Raw genomic sequence first — 16,657 nt, forward strand, 5'->3', positions numbered from 1 at the left:
TGATATACATTACTTATAGCCCAGTAGGTTAGAGTTAATAGAGAGTTTAAGATAAGACCGCTACGGTAGACTACTACGGTTGAACGCGTCTGGTGAATACTGGATCGAGCATACCGTATACGGTTCAGTGGTCGCAAAAAATGATATATTTTGATTCGCAACCGAGTGCTATCCGAGTGTTGGCTAGCAGAAATGTCGTTTGAAGATATAAGAAATGCAATCGTCATTGCCTTTGCTGATGGTATTTTGAGAGAGGATGAGTTCTTGATTTTATATGAAGAATATAAACCCTCTAATCCTTCTTATCCATTCTGGAAATACGACTCCTTTTGCTTGGATGACTTGAGTTCTAGCGAGTGCGAATCTAACTTCAGAGTCGCAAAAGAGGATATACCAGTGTTAGGGAACCATCTGCAGCTATCTGTACGCTTCGTTTGTTCTCAAGGGACTGTCTGCAGTGGATTAGAGGGCTTGTGCATGCTGCTAAAGAGATTGGCCTACCCTGGTCGGTATTACGATATGATTCCTACGTTCGCTCGTCCAATACCCGAGATAAGCATGATAACAAACACTGTGCTTGACTGGATTTATGAAACTCATGGTTTCCGTTTATCCTCCTGGAATCAACCTTTTCTCTCCAGAGCATCTCTTCAACGATATTCAGAAGCCATATTAAGAAAAGGCGCTCCTCTAACGAATTGTTTTGGCTTCATTGATGGGACTGTCCGTCCAATATGCAGACCCGGCTTACACCAAAACGTAGTATATAACGGACACAAACGAGTTCACGCGCTAAAGTTTCAAGCATTAGCACTTCCAAATGGTTTGATAGCCAATCTTTACGGTCCAGTGGAAGGGTGCCGACATGATGCAGGGACGTTAAGAGACTCGGGACTCTTGGGAACCCTTGAAAGAATAGCTTTTAACCCAGCAGGGAACGTTCTCTGTGTATACGGTGACCAAGCCTACCCGCTCCGCCCCAACTTGATGTGTCCCTATCGCGTTGGAGATGTTCCTGTTCTAACACCTGATATGAGGTCTTTCAATGAAGCTATGAGCTCAGTCCGAGTCTCCGTGGAGTGGTTGTTTCGCGATGTCTCGAACTACTTCAAGTTCATTGACTATAAGAAAAACTTAAAGATAGGATTAAGTGCAGTAGGAAAGCAGTACATAGTAAGTGCATTGTTCAGAAACATGCTCACTTGTTTGTATGGTAATACAACCTCTGAGTCATTTCAAGTTGAGCCTCCAACATTAGCTGACTATTTAGCATAAAGCGCATAATATCCTGTTGGAAATATTGCAACGCTCTTCTGTTTGTTTGTTGTTGTTTTTAATAGAATAAAGTAGGTCATTACACCCCTGAAATAGATCTATACCCCAATTGAAATTCCATCGGTTACATCTATTTTCTTGGGTTTATTAAGCCTTCTGGTAATACATCTTCATAATTACATTAATAATTGTAATATTATAATAATAGTTACTATAACCTGGTCCAATTGACTATTAAGCCTGGTTCACACGAGCAACGCAAGTGCAAACGCAAACGCAAGAAAATGGAAAGGTTTCCATTCTTTCATTTTTAACGTGTGAACCGTACCGGTGAAAACGCAAATGCAATACTACAACGCAAGCCAGTCCTTTCGTTTGTTTGTGTATTTGCGTTGCTCGGGTAAACCAGGTTTTACACTTTGATCAGTAATAAGTATTTACAAATACTTAAAATTATTCAATATATATTCACAATAATATTATTTCTATAAGTTGAATAATGCAGTTTTGAATAAATAGCTTACATACGTAACACACGCATCTTGGTTTCTCATACTTTAGTTTTGTTTTGTGACTGATATACTGTACGATATCGATAAAAGCATTTCTAATAGAACAAAAACACTAGCTAGTGGAAAGTATTATTAAAGTGCGTTTCACATTACATTAAGTAATGTAATTTAACATACAAATCCAAACAAGAACCGAGTGGTTTAAAAGGCAAAAACTTATTTTGCTAGTCTTTTGACAATGTCAGCCATAAGTTGCATCTGTTGCTGTTGCAATTTGTAATGTTCCTTTTGCTGTTCTGCTTGAAGACGCATTTCTTCTCTGCGTAATTCAAGATCTTGCTTTCGCAGAGCGGTTTCTACTTCTGTTTTTTCAGCCAAGTACTGCAGTGCTTCTGACCCTCCTTTTCTTGTTTTACGTCTTTTGGTCAACGCCTGCTCTACTTGGCCGTTCCCCTCTGAACCCGAATCACCACCTTCACTACCACTCTTTCTTGTTTTAGACCATGTTTCCATTGCATTGTTCCTAATGAATATGGCATTTTGTCTCTTTATTTCCTGATTTTTTTCATCCCTTGCAACTTGGATCAGCGGAGATTTCATTTTTTCGACTATTTCTTCCAATATCATCTCATTTTCTGTTTGGTCATCAGGAGCAATGCCACTTGCAGACTCTTCATTCATGCTTTTTTTCTTGAAGTCTGCCAACAATTTGTTGAAACGTTCCCTCACACTGCGTTGATCTCTAGGTTGACTTGAGAAATGAGCATAGCAGTTGATCCGTTCTGCTACTTCTGTCCACCTAAGACCTGCTTCTTTAGTCCCAGCTTTGTAGGCAAAAGGCTCGAGGGATACTATTTGTCGTAGAAGAAGTCTATCTCGTTCCTCTGTCCATCTAAATGTTCCACTGTAAATGAAATAAAAAAAAAAAAAAAATTTTTTTTCATGCCCTAAACATAATTGAATACCAAGTTATAATAAGCGAATGATTAAGTGCAAATATATTGTACCCATGAAATAGAGAAAGGGCTTCCATTACATCTGTGTAATAGTTTGCTGACAAAATCGCAAATTTAATTTAGTGCAATTTTTTTTACTGAACAAAGACTAGCGAGAACTAATTAGTGCAATTTCTTAAAAAGTGTCTCACGGATATAAGGAAAATACTCTAGCAAAGCACCTCTCTCAATATATTGCTCATAATTGATTAGTGCCAAGAAAGACAAAACTTTATTGAGCCGCAAAAACAAAATTTCCTGCATAGAATGATAAAATTAGGAACAGAAAGAACGACACAAGAAGGAAATGAAAAAGTTTATCAACATAAGTTTTTTTTTCCAGTGAGGATGTCGCAAGTGCATGGTTGGTTTATTCCATGTTAGATGCAAATTAGTTGTTGTTAGTCCAGCAAAATATTTCATGGTTTTAAACTAATTGCATTCAAACAACAATAATGATGACAATAATAATAATAATAGTAATAACTATAATAACAATAACAATAATAATAGTACATTATTTTCCTACTTCGTTTCCTAAGTGTCGTGGGATTGAAAGTACAAATATAAAAATATTTTAGAGCGAACGCTTGTTGCAATTAAAATAAGGTGATGTGACAATCAACCCCAACTAAGAAAAACATTTTAATGGACTTTATTCTCTCTCTGCATTAACTCTTGTGAAAGAATTACAAAGTAGTTTTGATTGTTTTTACTTACTTATTGCGAAGAGAACCGGTGACATCCGACTCCACACGTGGAACATTGCATGGACTTGTGGAACTAAAAAATTGCGATATTACAGCGTGTTAAATTGTAGCAAGCTATACAATACATTCTCATAAATTTAACCTGATATACGTACGCATTTGCCAAAAACTCATGATAAACACTCACCAGTTTTCATTTTCTGCATTCGGCGAAGCCATGGCTGAAATAGGAAGCCAAAATGATACCGGATTCACGGCTAGCCACTGCATGCATGAATTTTCATCCATGCGCATTGAAACTCGTCCCAGATCACGAACCGCGTTCAACCGTAGTAGTCTACCGTAGCTGCCCTATCTTAAACTCCCTAATTACCGAGAACGGAGGCAATAAGCCTTTTCATTGCACTGCGCTGCACACGTGATTTTATCCCGACTTTCTCACCTTCTTTTGTCTAAACCTTCTTTTGTTCTTAATTAAACAAAAGAAGGTGAGAAATTCAGGATAAAATCGCATTAAGTATTTTATTTATCAATTGAGAAGGTTTTCTATCAAATGTTGCTCATAAATGCGAACGGTCTATATATAGTTATTAACCGGGTTAATAACTATGTATTGACCTCGCATTTATAATGAGGGTTATAACAAAAATAAAGCCTTATGAATAACAAAGAAAACCGTGTCAATTGAGAAATAATTTCTATTATGGCCCTCCTGCAATTAAGAAACTGAAATGAATGATCAAAGAAACATAAAGTGTGTTAAGGTGGCTCGACTGGGTTTTGCTTGTGGCGTACCTTCGAAGTTTGAAGGGAAAATGCGTCGCTGCCAATAAATTAAATTCAAATAAATCATTATGACATGTCTAGAGATAGATTCAAGTTTTACATGATATACAATTTATCATGATCGGAGTTACCATAGCAATACCGTGACGTCATGTCATTTTTTTATACATTCCATTTTTGGCGAAATCAGACGTTTGTATTAAAAATTGTTTAACAGAACTTAAAGTTCATATGTTTGTCTTCAAGTTAACGAAGTTTCGAAGATTTGTATGGAAGCGTTTCGAAATAATTGCCGTCGGAACTTTTGGGCAACAGAAATGTAAACAATCCAAAGCAATTAGTTCATGTGACCGAAACCTTTCCTTTCTGGACTTGGGAAAAGCTTTTTTTGGGGTCATAGTGTTGTGTTACTATTCCAATAGTCCTTCTGAGAAATGGAAAGAAATCGCGTTATTCGATTTCGAGAAATATGATTTCAAGCCTAGTTAGTAAAGTTGTGCCTTTTGATATCTTGTCAAAGATTTCACTTGTCTTTACTAAAACCGGTCAAACTCAATAATCCGATGATGAATTTTTTTTTAACTTCCAAGTCAGTTACTTTAGATAACATATTTAAATACCCTAAAGTTTCAAGTTCATTGAAATAATTAAAACCGTCAAATAATATTCTCGATTCCGTAAACATTTGTATCCTAATTCTAAATATGCGACAGCTTTCTTCACTCGCACTTTGTTTATATCGTTACGCCTTTCTATTGTCCAGAATATTTCCAAAGTCGTGCATTCCAACACCTCACGCTTAACATTCGAAGTCTGATTGCTTTCCGAAGCCCTTCCGACTATGATAATTTGTGATTGCAATTTCATATACAGTCGATCCCAAAAACGTTGTCCAAGTGAAAAGAGGTTTATAGGACAATAAATGTCACGTGTCTCATTAAATATTCAGTTTTACGCGCGTGGATTTTTTAAATTAGCATACTGATGCAAAAGTAAATTACAGTATTGAAAACTGAATCTGAAAGATGCCGCGGGCTTTCTCGGATGATTTAAGGTGGAGAATGGTATACCAACATTTGTTTTATGCAAAAACATACCAGGAGATAGCCGCTAATCTGTTTGTAAGTCCTGAAACGGTCAAACGGACGTATGGTAAGAAGGTATGGTACGTGCAGATTGGTTTGCTCATTACTCATTACTCAGTCTTGCAGAACGTCCTCTAAGTCTGGTAAGGCTTTCACTAGCTCAGAACTTAGCTCTGAAACGGTCTCTAACACTGGAAAATTGGGTAAACTTCTTACAACGTAGCTAGACTTCTTCTTGGAGTCCAAAACCCGAACTTCTAAAGTCGAAAGAACTTGTTTTGAATTACCCGCCGTCGACATTTTCTGCCACGCATGTGATGCAGCACGTTCAGATTCCTATTTCCACACGCGCGTAAAACTGAATATTTAATGAGACACGTGACATTTATTGTCCTATAAACCTCTTTTCACTTGGACAACGTTTTTGGGATCGACTGTATACTTGAAAATAACAAAGAAAAACACTTGTCACACGACTATCTAGTACTCTTGTTAAACTTTATTTAGTAAAATATGTTTTTGTCTTTAGAGTGGGGTATAGTATCAAGTATATATGAAATTGCAATCACAAATTATCATAGTCGGAAGGGTTTCGGAAAGCAATCAGACTTCGAATGTTAAGCGTGAGGTGTTGGAATGCACGACTTTGGAAATATTCTGGACAATAGAAAGGCGTAACGATATAAACAAAGTGCGAGTGAAGAAAGCTGTCGCATATTTAGAATTAGGATACAAATGTTTACGGAATCGAGAACATTATTTGACGGTTTTAATTATTTCAATGAACTTGAAACTTTAGGGTATTTAAATATGTTATCTAAAGTAACTGACTTGGAAGTTAAAAAAAAATTCATCATCGGATTATTGAGTTTGACCGTTTTTAGTAAAGACAAGTGAAATCTTTGACAAGATATCAAAAGGCACAACTTTACTAACTAGGCTTGAAATCATATTTCTCGAAATCGAATAACGCGATTTCTTTCCATTTCTCAGAAGGACTATTGGAATAGTAACACAACACTATGACCCCAAAAAAAGCTTTTCCCAAGTCCAGAAAGGAAAGGTTTCGGTCACATGAACTAATTGCTTTGGATTGTTTACATTTCTGTTGCCCAAAAGTTCCGACGGCAATTATTTCGAAACGCTTCCATACAAATCTTCGAAACTTCGTTAACTTGAAGACAAACATATGAACTTTAAGTTCTGTTAAACAATTTTTAATACAAACGTCTGATTTCGCCAAAAATGGAATGTATAAAAAAATGACATGACGTCACGGTATTGCTATGGTAACTCCGATCATGATAAATTGTATATCATGTAAAACTTGAATCTATCTCTAGACATGTCATAATGATTTATTTGAATTTAATTTATTGGCAGCGACGCATTTTCCCTTCAAACTTCGAAGGTACGCCACAAGCAAAACCCAGTCGAGCCACCTTAAGAATCCCAACTGGCAAGGATCGAGAAACTGAATCTGAACTAATCAGCAACCACCACCGGATTGCGAGACCGACGCTATGACCACTCGAACATGCTGTCTCCATAATCCGGCTCCCTAAACGGTTAATTCACGATTTTTAAGTCTTTTTAACCATTTGAGATTTTTAAAAAATAACGGAATTACCTATTTTATCGACAAGCAATAGAAATGTGATATTGTGTTTAGATATTTTGATTGATTTGAAGTTATTGTGAAAGACATGAATTATTTTTGTAAATCTACGTAATCGCTGGCCCGTAAAAATGAGACACTCAAACCAAAAATTATTTCGAATCTTATATTAAAGAATTTCGAACAAAATCTATTGTCTTAAAGATCATCAGTTCAAACAGGTTATCGTTTTTTCTATCAGTTACAAACTTGTACAAATGCTGAAAAGTAATCCAGTCAAATTTCCAAGTTTGGATTGAAATTTGATTTCATTGTCGGAAGATTAGAATGACCAAAAATCTTTTACTCCAACGAAGGACTAGCGTCCGAAACGTCAGTAAGTTTTTCATCTTTTCACGGTGTATAATTTACCTTTTCATCATTACAAAAATCTTTTTATGAATTGCCCTAATTCACTATGACGTCACTGCTTGTTTATGTGGGGGATAGAATCGCCAAATCCAATAGAAAATTCAACAAAATTTGCTCCTAGCGAAACATTTTAATCTAAAATGGCCTGGTTTTCAGATATAATATGTGTTAATATGTACTAAAAAATATTCTGAGCGTTTGCTAGCAATTCTACTTCTCTCTGTGGAATGTACGACCTCATATGATCCTTTGCGCTAAAAACAATACTGTTGAAGATTGTTTTGATGTGACGTCATAGTGAACTAGCGCAACTTAATATTAAATGCGTTCTAGCTAGGCACGCTTCGTGTCCTTTGAATGTAAGCTGTTTAAAATAGGTAAATACCCCCTAGGCTTCCATTCATGGCTTCATCAATCGAACATTGAATTTATTATTCTTTCCGAGAATACGAAGATTAATATTCCTTCTGAGAATCGGCTAGCCGTTGAATATCATGAAAAGAGCAAAGAACTGACAGGCGTCAACACGGAAGTTAAATGAAAATCCAATATATTAAATGTTTTCCCCTCAGTTTTACAATTCGCAACTCGATTGAGTATTGAAATTACTAATTTTCCTCTGGATAGCACTGGAGGTTTTCGTAAGAAGCTTGAAAATTCTTGCAAAAACTTTCCGCTTCGCTGTTCGTTTCTATCGTTAAAACCTAGGGTCGCGTGATGCCAATCAAAGAACCGTTCAAAGGTTACCAAAGCTTCGATCAGAAAGCCACTCAACGTTTCTTTCTCAAAGCGTCTTTAGGTAAGATTGAGAATGGAAAAAGCAAAGCCTAATCTTTGTAGAATTTTCCATCGTCAAACTGATGACGAGGGGGAAACGATTTTTGGTTGTGGTTGTGTAGTAAGATGTAGCAATCAGTCTTTGAAAATTGCTACCTCCAAAAAAATACGAAAGTTGAAAGGTGGCGAATTCTTCGCTACTTTTGAGGCTATCCAAGATAGAGAAATCAAACTGCAAGTTGATATGGAAGAAGACGAACAAGAGAGTGGGATCGCTTATCTTTCATTTGACGAAAACGTATTTGAACACCTTCCAGAAGGCATACCAATGGGAGATTTTGGTAGGATTGGTGAAATTACTTATCGTGTTCCGGTGTTCGAGAAATTGGATCAGCTGCATGTACCTACAAGTAAGATCGAGCTCTACACTGTTGTAGAAGATCAGACCAGGCGCAAGATCCAAGCTGGAAATAACGACAAGGTTATAAGCAACTTACGCGAAAGTGACCAGTTTCATTTGGTTGTTCGTGGTGCTCCGATACTTGATGATAGGTTCGAGTTCTTTGGAATTGTGGATTTCTTGGAAGTCGACGAGGAATCCTCGTTGGAACTTGTAACAGGTATGCATAAGATACTTAAGCCATGTCGTAACTTATTCTTTGTAGGCGCGACCCTGGCCATCGTACGGTACCATCCGCCATATGTATTGTAGTAACTGCACTCGTAGTTTATATTTTATTCATTCCTCGTGATAACTTGGGCACTAGTACAGTTCTAATAATAATACTTATATTGTGCGTGTTACATAGGAAGATACTCACACGCGCACTACAAACTGAAATATAATTATAAAAATATACATTATGATCTAAACATACCATGTAGGCCCGTTGCATCGGCCCCAAAGCATCGCAACCAGGAGGGTAAGCAACGAACTGGCCATAAGGTCCAGCAGGAGTTGTTGCAAGGGGTCATAATAATCATGAGTGTGTATGTGTGTGTGTGTGTGTATATATATATATATATAAGAAATCTGTGAATCAATTTTCCGTATAATAGTGCTCAATGCATCGATAGAAGTAGAGCAGAATATTTGTTTGAGAAGAAAAAGTCAAGAGAACATTTAAATCCCCTGAAGAGTGAAGCAATTCACGAAACAGGCTTGTCGGGAAAAATGTTCTCTTGACTTTTTCTTCTCAAACAAATATATATATATATATATATATATATATACATATACATATATTAAATCTAATTATAAAACTTATCAGCAAAATGCTTATTGAATAAATGCGTTTTAAGCAGCTTCTTGAATGATTGCGTGCTACTGGCAGTGCGTATTTCTGCTGTTTCGAGTATATATTTATTTAGTCTCGAGCGGTGAATATTATTCCAAAGTTTGCCAGACCGGAAGTATACTAAAACTATAATACTATTTATATATGTACCAAACCCCTAAGACTTTGACAATTTAATAACCTCCTACGTAGCCCCTATTATTGTCGTCACGCAACGCAACGCAACGCGTGACGACACTAATAGCGGCTGCGTAGGACACTAGACAATTTAGCGATATATATACATATATATTTATCCCCCTTTTTCCTATTGCCTTTCCTCGAAAATCCAGACAACACAATAGGTAAAAGGAGGATACTGTAGATATATATATATGTATATATTTCAAATTCTCAAAATTTTTCAGAACGGTGAAATATATATATACAGCGATATGCAGAAACTATGATCTTTTGTATGTACCTACTTGCAAGAACGTTGTCATACGAAAATACTAGAACATAAGTGATTTAGTGGGATAGGAATTATGTTAAAAAACAAAAGAAGATCACTGAAGCTGAACTTTTTCTTTTGTCTTTTAATGAATTCCTTTCTCACTAAATTACTAATGTCCTAATATCGTATGACAACGTTCTTGCAAGTAGGTGTATGCATAAACGTATATCAAAAGTATATTAGAAATTATGGGACACCATCTCTGATATTTTTTTCCCAGAAAGCCCTAGTGATAGGCAACCCGAAAAAATTATCAACGATGTCGATATCCCATAATTTCTGATATACTTTTGATATACTTGTATACACTTATTACAATAAAGTTAGTCACCTGAAAAGCTATAAAGCTGAGGCCGACAAGGCTTATGGGTAGATTCATTTTACACGTTCAACCGCTTGATAACTGTTCATGGCTGAGAATCTTTTACCGGTTACAGTCTCACCTCTTCCAAGCATCATCGAGCTGCAGTTTGCATTAAAAAAGCTTTGTACATATATGCTTTTTTGATATGAAACGTTTCCCATGATGCTCAGTGATCTCAGCTTTCTAGGTTTTTGGTGACTAACTTTATTGAAATAAGTGTATATGTACAAAAGGATCAGAATTTCTGCATATCGCTGTATTTGTATTCAACTTAGTTCAGCATTTTTGTTTGCTTTTCAGAAGTCAGGCGCAATCAGCTAACAGAGCTTCCGAATACAGCACTACGAGGCCCAAGATCACAAGTAGAAGCAGTTGATGCAGGTTTAGGAACTAGATTTCAATCACACTAAAATATGATAAAAGTGGTTAAAGATTATGATTGTTGCTTTTTCTCTCGGTTACTAAAAAAGTGTATTCTCTTGCTTGTAAATATGTATATATAAATGCAAACGCAATCATAAAAAGAAATTGACGAATGACCTTTTTCTTCTCCTCAGAGGTCAATATCAAGTGTCTGTATAGTGGATCATCCTTCCTGAGTAGAACTGCTAGTTTAGCATTCAAATATGGGAAAAACCAGGAGCCATTGAAAGATATTGTCAGAGATAAGGTGCTTCCTGCCGGTGCTTATGTACGTGAAATTAGATTTGGCTCGGTTACCTTTGTCGTGAAAGTTACGAACTTGACGGCCCTGGAGGAGTTATGGAAAAGGTATCTAATTTTCTTCACTCTAGAATCATGTGGAATTTGAATCACTCAGCCAAAGGTACCCTAATCCGCATTTGCTCATTATATAGGTACAAAGAAGGTAAACTGAAAGAAGATTTTGCCAAGAATGTCTTCGACATCAGTGAGATGAAAGATCAAGCAAACGATCAATCTGCAGAATTGATCGTCGAAATGAGTGAGAATGAATACAGGAAAGCTAAAGATCAACTCACTATTTCCCAAACGACAGGTAAAACACCTCTTCACGAATTTGTTTCTTTGTTCCCTGAAAATAAATGCTCACGTTCCCTTGTTCCCTAAAACCCCTGGGAGGGGCTCTGCCTTGGGCGTGAATATTGCATACCAATCAAACAGAGAATCCGATTCTTAAGCGTCTCAAAATTAATGGGAAAACATTAAGGTAAAGAGGTCTATTAACGTATAGAGTCATTTAGCGAAGCATGCCACTTGTAGACATTTTCATCCGGGGAATTGTCACCCAGGGAAGGGGGAGTAAGCGTTTATACGATCATAGTGGTTTAATAGGTTGTGAGGCCTGCGGGTAGCTTCGTTAAAATTTTGCCAGTGAACGATGGAACGCAAAAACAATTTCACTGCATTAACGTGTTTGTTACTGCATGCAGGAATGAGATTTTCCCCCCGCCTTCAGTATCGTTTGAACTCACTCTCTTATTTTGATATAGCCAGAAGCAAGTAATTGATAGGATTTTAATTGTCTTTAATCACGTCTTTTACATCCGCAGTTTACGATATATGAAAATAGTGTGTTCTCATTTTAGTTGACACTGAAGGGACGGTACCAATCCTAGCGAATTTACCTCAAAACACAATGGATAGCACAATCATGAGTGACATAAACTACAAAATATTAACTGGTAATCCAAAACACATAATAACATACTATAAATAACATTATCGTGTATCCAACTTACGAAGGCGGAGCAGATTTCTTGGGAAAATGTAGTGAGTGTGTATGTGCTTAGATGTGTGAGGTACAAAGGAGCTACGAGGTTGTGTATTTTAAGAGGCACTAAACTACTTAAATACTTGAAAGTGGCTTTACAAAAAAGAGTCTTTTACTAATAGCAGGCTAAACGAACATGATTTGAAAATACTAAACCTTAAATCAAATGCTTTAATCGACCTTAGATGGATTGCCAACTCCAGCAGCAGGCGGATCTCAAGACAGCCAGCAAGAAACAACTGACGGTGGCCGAAACAAATTTTCCATAGGTAAACGAGGATATAGTGCAGTTTTCGTATGACTGAAAAATTCACGGCACGAACACGGTCGTGACACAGCAAGGGATACGCCAGTCCAATCACATTGCACGAGAATTTACTCTCCATCCAATCAAATACCCGGAATACGGCATAAACACGGCGCGGACTTGGTCACGCCAAGATCACGTCACTTTTAGACCAATCATATTGCGCGCGAAAAAAATCAGCCAATTCAAATTCTAGAAAGTATCACGGTCACGGCACGTCACGCTTACGGCACTGAGCTTTTCGCAAAACTGCACTATCTGCGCGTTACTGTAAAGTTTACGCGGTCAAACGTCCATTCCGACATCGATTAAAAGGTGGAGTTTAGTAACTGTTCATCATACAATACCTATAAACTTTTAAAATTATTCTTTTTCTTTTTTTATTAGATGATCATCTAAAACTTATTTGGAACTACATTGATTTTCGTGATCGATTTACCAGCGTGTTGGACGTTAAGTATACACGTGTTAAATATTGGCCTCATCTCGCTGAACAGTTTGACATTAAGCGGGCTATCTACGATGCGTTTTCCACGTCAGACATCAACAGCCCTACTGAGAGACTACTCGAGTATTTGGAATGCACTGATCCAGATTACACTGTACAAGATTTCGTTCAAGATTGCAAGACGGCAGACGCTTATGAGGTTTCCCGCATTGTGGAAGACAGTGTCAAAGGTAAGTAATCAAGACAACTGATCAAACATGATCTAAAAGTATGTAGGTGAGGCGTACGTAGCATCATGTCATTCCTGACTCCCCTAATTTCACAGTTCGAATAGGATTGAACGTGTTATATTTGTGGTGGGGGGGGGGGGGGGGGGGGGGCAAAAACAAAGAATTCGCCGAAAAAAAATGCGCCCTCGAATAAAGGGAGAGACCGAACAAATTCTACTCATATGTTATGCCGAGTCCATGCAGGAAACAAATTTGAGACCCCATGCAGAGGTGAGAGACAAGTGCACTACCCAGTATAGAATAAATGAAGAAAACTTTTTATTTTGTCTAGTCGTTCCAGCGCTTTAATTCGCACTAATTGTGGACACTTTTCACTCAATCCCACTACCATACATTCAATATTCTATGCACACGACACTCAACTCTCACATGTCGATTTTTATGGAGGGAGGAAACCGGAGAACCTGGAGACAAACCCTCGAGGCTGAGAAAACAATGCATCAAACAAACTCGATTCACATACGGTGTCCGCAGGGCTCTAACCACCCGAACCTTTGGAACCACAGCGGTGAAAGACGACGCGTTAGCAACGTACGCTACCCATACTACACCCGTATGGTATAGAATTGGATGAAATCATTTGCTACTATAACTTATAGTCAAGGCAATCAAGTAAATTAATAGTTTATGAATTGTAAGCTAAACCTTTAATTTTTGTTCATAACAAGCTGGTATTCTGGATAACGAAGACCTAGTAAGCGAGATATGTGATAAAGCACCAAGGGTTCTGGATGAGGTCGTGCTGAAGCTAGACCGCGATAGTAGACTATGGAAGAACCTGGCAACGGAAAAAAAAGTCCCTAAAAAGAAGTATTTGACTTTCGAGAGTGACAGAACCACCAACCCAGCTCGTTCGTTCTTTGATGTTTTACGAACGCAGGGACCTGAAATAACAATAGGAGATTTCAAAGAAAAATCGGAAAAAACGGAAAAAATCTCGAGCATCTTGAAAAAATCTGGTATCGAAGGTAAGTGTTTTCAACGAATACGCTTATTTTTCAAGCATCCAACAGATGATAAATGCCAGAAAGCCCCTGCCTATCTGCCTGCCAGATTAGGATAGGAATAGTCAGATAATATGTCATCATCAATGTAAGCTGAACGTCACGTATAATTATGTTGTACAGATAAACTGCTTCTCAAGGATCTCTCAAAAGAAAGCCCAGGTGCTAAAAGTGAGATAGAATCCTTTCTCAACAACCTGAAAACAGAAGTACTATGGAACCTGGCAACCCAATATCAACAGGAAGGACTGATGAAAGATATTGACCTTGAAACTGCATTCAGACAAGAAGAAGACTGCCACAGCCCAACTAAAAAAGTGATGGATTACGTCCTCGCTAGTTCACCTAAGAAATACACTATCAAGGATCTGATAGTCAAACTGTGGAACATAAATCGCAAAGACTGTTTTGACGTTCTACAACCATACCTAAAGAGTAAGTGTGTCAATTAATTACTTCCCATTTCGTTTATATGAAGTATGTGGTAACTAGGCTAAGAATGTAAGAATGCCAACCAGTTCGTTTCTCTATAATTATATGTTATTACATATATAAATAGACTATAGTTTTATATTCCTTATTTGTATTTATTGTTTAAATTTTAGCACGGCACGCCTGAAAAGCAGTGTATCTGAGTCGTTAACCGTGGATAAACAAAGTTAATTCATTCATTCATTCATTCTCTGTTTGTCTGTTTAGAGGGGAGGCCTCCATTTATAGGAACATGACGAAGGGTCGCATAATTTCGTGGTGTGCCTTTGCTTTGCAATATGGACCAATAGGTCTTCCCCCATTGGGGAAATTTGCTCTCCACCTAGGTTTTTGGCAGTCTCCTATTTTGCCCAAGCATTTGATCTCTGCTGACCCCCGTCCCCCCTTCATCCCCTGAGTTTTTCCAAACAATATACCTACCCACTCCCACAAAAGCATTTCAACTGTTTCCCCATTTGTTTATGAACAATTGTTTTTCCTTTTTCAACATCCTAAACATACGGACGATTTTAATTTTTGTACTTCAAATACTGTTGCTTTCAGGAGGCAAGGACGACATCGATAAAATAACGAAAAGACTCAAGAGGCTTCAGCCTGAAGAACGACTGAAGAAGCAGCCGTGTACTGGTGACGAAAACGTATCCAGCACACCAGTCTCAGACAAGTCAGAAGAATCACAAAACCAATACGTCATGGATATCAACGCCGCTAAAAAATAAATTCCGTTTCTGCGTGTCATCCTTATATAGGGTTTATAGGCCATTTTTTATTTCTTTTATATCTTCTTAATTCATGTTTATTGCTTGTCCATACAATAGCACTAATAGATTTTATGAAAGCATTCTGAAATATAATGTGCCATAGAAACCACACTGACTCATTTTTTCTTTTTTCTTTTCCTTATTATTAGGTAAGCTCTGAGAGACTGATACCATTGCTAATAGATAAGATAAGCCTTCATTTAATGTTGAATTTATTAGTTGCCGGATAATTTGACTTTTTATCAAAACGTATCTTATTGTAGTATATTTGCTATAAAGGTCTTACGCACAGTAACTGCACCAAGCATTAACGTCATGTTTTCTTAAGTACAATGCATCACTGGACTCCCTGGTTAAAAAAATGGCGCCTTTCGTGTAGACATAAAACGCGCATCAGCGGGGATCCAGGATTTTAGAAGAAAGGGGGTTCCAAAATGGCCGCCACTCGGTCGACTTCACAAAGGGGTATTCCAATTTCATTATAATGGGCGTAAAGAACATTTTTGGCATTGATGAGATCTCACAAAAGGGGTTCCATGGAACCTACAGAACCATCCCAGGATCCGCTGCTGCGCAGAACGGAATGGCGTAAAAATTAACTTTAGGGCGATAATATTAATCAGTATTTGCAAGTTATAATTTTAATATTTCTGCTGAATTGTAGCTAATTAAACTGTGTAATCCACAAAATCAAATCATGATTCGTGGGTAAAGAACAAGCTCACGCGTTGACCCCTAGAGTCGATTAATGATTTGAATTTTCGAATTTTGATTTCATTATTCAGTAGAAAATTTACAACGTCGAAAACGAAGATATGAAAATTCCAATCAACTTTAAATTCAACATACGACACTTGCCGCAAATACTCGAGCAACCAATTCTTGTTTTTTACCTGTCACCTTGAGGTTTCTCTTCCTGAGGAATTCTTTCAAGGCTTCGACTCTCCACATAGCAACTTCATCAAAAGATGGATGATCATTCTCGATGTTTTTGTCATTTTCATCCATTATCAGTAAAAAAAAAAATAACTAAAGCACGAGCTTGAAAGTCGTAAAGCAATTCTCCGGGCAAGATTTATATGTCAACCTGTTGCAATTAGCATAAACTCATGCCCGATTGGACTTTGAACTCTATCCCACGATGCAACGCGAACTCGCATTCGCGATCCATGTATTTGAGGTATTAGGATACTTAAATTACGCGCTGGCTTTATAGTATAACACAAACAAAGTATACATTTTCTGAAAGTTGAATAAATATAGTTTATGAAGAAA

The 16,657-nt window shown here is 37.4% G+C and overlaps 3 protein-coding genes across 4 annotated transcripts; 2 read left to right on the plus strand and 1 right to left on the minus strand.

The window, feature by feature from the left end:
- Window positions 1-54: 54 nt before the first annotated feature.
- LOC148906211 (uncharacterized) lies at window positions 55-1,368 on the plus strand. The gene has a single exon (XM_089038732.1). The coding sequence runs from the start codon at window positions 193-195 to the stop codon at window positions 1,273-1,275; it is 1,083 nt and encodes a 360-aa protein (XP_088894858.1). The 5' UTR covers window positions 55-192; the 3' UTR covers window positions 1,276-1,368.
- A 349-nt stretch (window positions 1,369-1,717) lies between these two features.
- LOC148906212 (uncharacterized) lies at window positions 1,718-3,933 on the minus strand. Its single transcript, XM_089038733.1, has 3 exons — window positions 3,680-3,933; window positions 3,503-3,565; window positions 1,718-2,691 (listed from the first exon to the last, which is right to left on the minus strand). The coding sequence occupies exons 1-3, from the start codon at window positions 3,784-3,786 to the stop codon at window positions 2,004-2,006; spliced, it is 858 nt and encodes a 285-aa protein (XP_088894859.1). The 5' UTR covers window positions 3,787-3,933; the 3' UTR covers window positions 1,718-2,003.
- A 3,335-nt stretch (window positions 3,934-7,268) lies between these two features.
- On the plus strand, window positions 7,269-16,657 carry LOC116288498 (uncharacterized). 2 transcript variants are annotated; one of them, XM_089038734.1, is made up of 10 exons: window positions 7,274-8,789; window positions 10,628-10,708; window positions 10,885-11,098; window positions 11,185-11,345; window positions 11,896-11,991; window positions 12,266-12,349; window positions 12,775-13,065; window positions 13,794-14,093; window positions 14,253-14,564; window positions 15,165-16,657. In XM_089038734.1, the coding sequence occupies exons 1-10, from the start codon at window positions 8,204-8,206 to the stop codon at window positions 15,338-15,340; spliced, it is 2,301 nt and encodes a 766-aa protein (XP_088894860.1). In that variant the 5' UTR covers window positions 7,274-8,203; the 3' UTR covers window positions 15,341-16,657. The 2 variants fall into 2 exon arrangements, with proteins under 2 accessions (XP_088894862.1, XP_088894860.1); XM_089038736.1 differs by lacking the exon at window positions 11,896-11,991 and having other exon boundaries at window positions 7,269-8,789.

Source organism: Actinia tenebrosa, unplaced genomic scaffold, assembly GCF_029948245.1.
Source record: "Actinia tenebrosa isolate PJP-AT-01 unplaced genomic scaffold, QUT_ActTen_1.0 PGA_scaffold6__47_contigs__length_16458017, whole genome shotgun sequence".
NCBI lineage: Eukaryota > Metazoa > Cnidaria > Anthozoa > Actiniaria > Actiniidae > Actinia > Actinia tenebrosa.